At 36.9% G+C, this 3,997-nt stretch overlaps 1 protein-coding gene across 1 annotated transcript; it reads right to left on the bottom strand.

The window, feature by feature from the left end:
- Nucleotides 1-2,703: 2,703 nt before the first annotated feature.
- On the bottom strand, nucleotides 2,704-3,660 carry LOC123953170 (olfactory receptor 13C9). The gene has a single exon (XM_046023180.1). It carries the CDS (start codon nucleotides 3,658-3,660, stop codon nucleotides 2,704-2,706), a length of 957 nt encoding a protein of 318 aa, XP_045879136.1.
- Nucleotides 3,661-3,997: the final 337 nt, after the last annotated feature.

Genomic DNA, 3,997 nt, shown 5'->3' with positions numbered 1-3,997 from the left:
AATTTATTTTTAACAAAATAAGTTCAAATTACTGAAATATCAAAATAAGTTCATTTATATCTGGAAACAACTTTGAATTCCTTCATAAATGAAATATTTTAACAAAACATGTTCAAATTATTTTGTTAAAATAGAATTCCAGAACATTTAAATTGTGTCTTTGATTTCATCAAAATAAATGAAGATTCTTATGAATCTAAAAGGTAACACTAATTTATGCTCCCACCAGTAATACAGTGTTGCTGAATTTCTCTTGCTCTTATCATCACTGGATACTGACAAATAGGTTAGGGTTTCTTTTTTTCTAATCTAAAGGACTTAAAAATAGTATCTCATCATTGCTTTCAGTGAAATTTTTAAATACTAGAGATATTTAACTTGAGTGTATGTTTTAATATTTTCTTTTATATGTGTTCTGTACTCATGTCTTTTACCCATGTTTTATTTGGTGCTTTGTATTTTCTAGTAACCTCTGTTTCCATGACACTTGTTGCACACCTACTCAATGAAGACGATAGTAAGAATATCTGTGAATATAAAAATGCCCGAGACGCAGTCTCTACCTATCCAATAGGTAGTGAGAAAAACGTAATCACATGATTTCAATAAAAGGGGATAAGTGCTGCAACTAAAATGATGGTTTAGTGTGCTATGGAAGTATAAATGACAAGTGACTCAGTCTCAGAATCGAGACAATTTCCAGGACATGTAGTGATAACATATTTGCCCAGCAAATGTAAACACATGGGTACATCAAGACAAATGACTCGCCTTTCTTTTCTTCAGACCTTCAGACCTTTATTCTACAATGCTGAGAGGGAGAAAACACTCCTGGTCTTTTCCTATGGGAGATAATATGCATATTAGAATTTCTACTTGGGGTGCCTGGGTGGCTCGGTTGGTTAAGCGGCTGCCTTCGGCTCAGGTCATGATCCCAGGGTCCTGGGATGGAGCCCCACACTGGGCTCCTTGCTCAGTGGGGAGCCTGCTTCTCCACTGCCTGCTGTTCCCCTTGCTTGTGTTTGCTCTCTGTCTTTCTCTCTCCCTTGCTCTGTGTCAAATAAATAAATATATTTATAAAATTTTCAACTTGCTTTAATTAATTTTCTATAAAAAATGTGTAAGTCTGATATAAGACCAGAATCTAGATATGTCACCCCAAAAAGCATGGAAGCACTTGATTTTAGGCTCTGAGAAAAAAACAAAAGTAGAGTCTGAGTATCCAAGATGGCCTGTAGGTCAAATACAATGTGCTTGACTCCAGAGGTTTTCCACCTACCTGAAATTCTTAAGGAGAAAAAAAGTCCTATGAGCATGTATATGGAAACTAATAGGTTTCTAGAGTGTATTTCACTAAGGTGTGAAACTGATACGTCAATCATCATAGACTTTGTCATCACATTTAATCTGTGAATAGCATGATTGAAGCTGGAGGTAATTAGAAAGAGTTTATGACTGGTATTCCTGCCACTAAAATTAAAACTGAATTTGGAAAAGTGACATTAATATATACCCAAATCCCAAAAACATTGTTTGCCTATGTAAAACACATTAATGCCCAACATCCTCTGAATTCACTGTTCCATCAATATAAAATTTATCCAGCCAAGTGGTTTTCCCAGAATGTGCCTCGCTCCTGAACACACACTCTCTCCTGTAAGTTAGAAATGTTCTTCAAATAGAGTAATAATTTGATAAGAAAGCCAAGGAAAATCAACATAATGTCACATCCTGTCTGACATCCCCCAAATTTCTACTCAGACCTCAGATTACTAAGGTTGCAAAGTTATAAGTAACAGAGACAAGACATTGATGCAGGCCTACACCAATAATCAAGAACTTAGAGCTTCTTCTAAGTTTTGGAAAGTACTGGAATGACCTCAGGATATCAAAGAAATGTGGCTTCTTCTAAATGGCATGGGTATGACCCCAACAAACCAAATACTTGTCCACATTATTATCTAGACAGTAGACCGGTTTTCTAACCCAGTTTTAATTTTGTAAAATTTTCTTTATGCTAGAGCTAACATGTAAGCTGAAACAAAAAAAGGAGATAAAACAAGGTATCCTAATTGATTGCATAGGCTCCACCCTTAAGGTCCATTTCTCCATTCCCTCGATAGTCCCAAATGCTTTGCACCCTTAGTTATGTAGGAAAAACATTCCAAGTATTGAGCAAGAAAATAGTCTCTAAAGACTTAGGAGGATTTTGAGATTAGTGTGAAACTAGGACACAAGGCTTTCCATTGGAGAATGTGGGTATAGTATTTGGGGGTTTATCTGGTTTGCTTTTTTCACACACAAAAAAGAGCTTCTTCTTTATTTTGAAAGATTTGATGAAGTGATGCCTATGAAATAGGACTATGTAAAAAAGTGAACATAAATGACATATAATATCCAATTCCAAAACTGCAATATATATAGAATATGGAAGATATGGTTCAAAAGGATTGAAAGTAGCCATCTCCTAGTGTTAGAGTAATAGGTGATCTCTTTATTTTCCTCACCCTACTGTCCTCTATCTTGTAAATTCTCTCTAATGAGCATGTAATGATATTGTAAAGCTGAATGTCATCAAAAAATTAAATTGAATTAAAATTAAATATTATATGAAAGTGAAAAAAGTAAAATTAACAGAAATTCTAACATAATTCTTACGTTTCAACAATATCCAGTGTGTTCACAATCCAAGACATTTTCCATTCACTTGCTAAATAACCTTCCGTTAAATAGATGTTTCATTGCCTCCTTCACATCCTTGTTTCTGAGACTATAGATTATAGGATTCATCATGGGAGTCATAACCCCATAGAACATAGATATAAGTTTGTCGGTAGCATCCAAGTCATCTGAATTAAGTGTCTCTTTAGACTTGGGCTTCATGTACATGAAGAGAATGGTTCCATAGAATATTATCACCACAGTCAGGTGGGCTGAGCAGGTGGAGAAAGCTTTGCTTCTCCCCTCAGAAGTAGGGATCTTGAGGATGCTAGAGATGATTAACGAGTAAGAGATGACAATCAAAAGCAGGGGCATCAATGTGAATAATGTTGTGGCCACAAGCATGATGAACTCATTACCTGAGATGTCAGCACAGGCCAGTTTCATGACAGCCAGAATTTCACAGGAGAAGTGATTGATGACGTTATTCCTACAGAAAGGCAATCGTACTACAAACACAGTTTGTACTGCAGAGTTGATGACTCCTATGATCCAGGACCCAGCTGCCATGGGCACAAAGGAATCCTTGCTCATGATGACAGGATATCTTAGGGGGTTGCAGATAGCCACATACCGGTCAAAGGCCATCATGCCCAGGAGCACACACTCTGTTGTCCCCATGGCCAAGCCAAGGAACATCTGCACCGCACAGCCAGAGAAGGAGATGGTCTTTCTCTCTGAGAGGAAGCTCACCAGCGTGGAGGGAATGGAGGTGGTGGTGTAGCAGATGTCCAAGAAGGAGAGGTTCCCCAGGAAGAAGTACATAGGGGTGTGAAGGTGAGAGTCCAAGATGCTGATTAAAATAAGAGTGCCATTGCCCAGAAGGATGACAACATACATTATTAAGATTAGTACAGAAAAGAGTAGCTCAAGCCTTGGGTAACCAGAAAGCCCCTTTAAGAAGAATTCCACCAGAATGGTTTGATTTTCCCATTCCATTTTACTTTCTCTTACCTGTAAGAATTCAAAGGAATTTTAAGCATAATAATTTATTTATTCCAATAAGTCCAAGTTCATCAATGCACATATAAAAATTTGCCATGGACACAATGAGAAGGAAGAAAGAAAATAAAGCGGAAGAAGACAGAAAAAGGTAAGTGAAATAAAAAACAAGGGAAGTGAAGTATGAAGAAGAATCTATTGTATTCACCATTCTGGACCAGCAATTTTTGAGGCTGAGTTCATACATCACCTCACGTAAACCCCACACTTATGATCATCTCAAAAGTAAGAAATTCATCTAAGTTAACCAAAGAGAATTTAAGCCCAAAGTTAA

Source organism: Meles meles, chromosome 11 (assembly GCF_922984935.1).
Source record: "Meles meles chromosome 11, mMelMel3.1 paternal haplotype, whole genome shotgun sequence".
NCBI lineage: Eukaryota > Metazoa > Chordata > Mammalia > Carnivora > Mustelidae > Meles > Meles meles.
The sequence above is the reverse complement of the archived record's forward strand: the minus strand, read 5'-3'. Positions and strand labels throughout refer to the sequence as shown.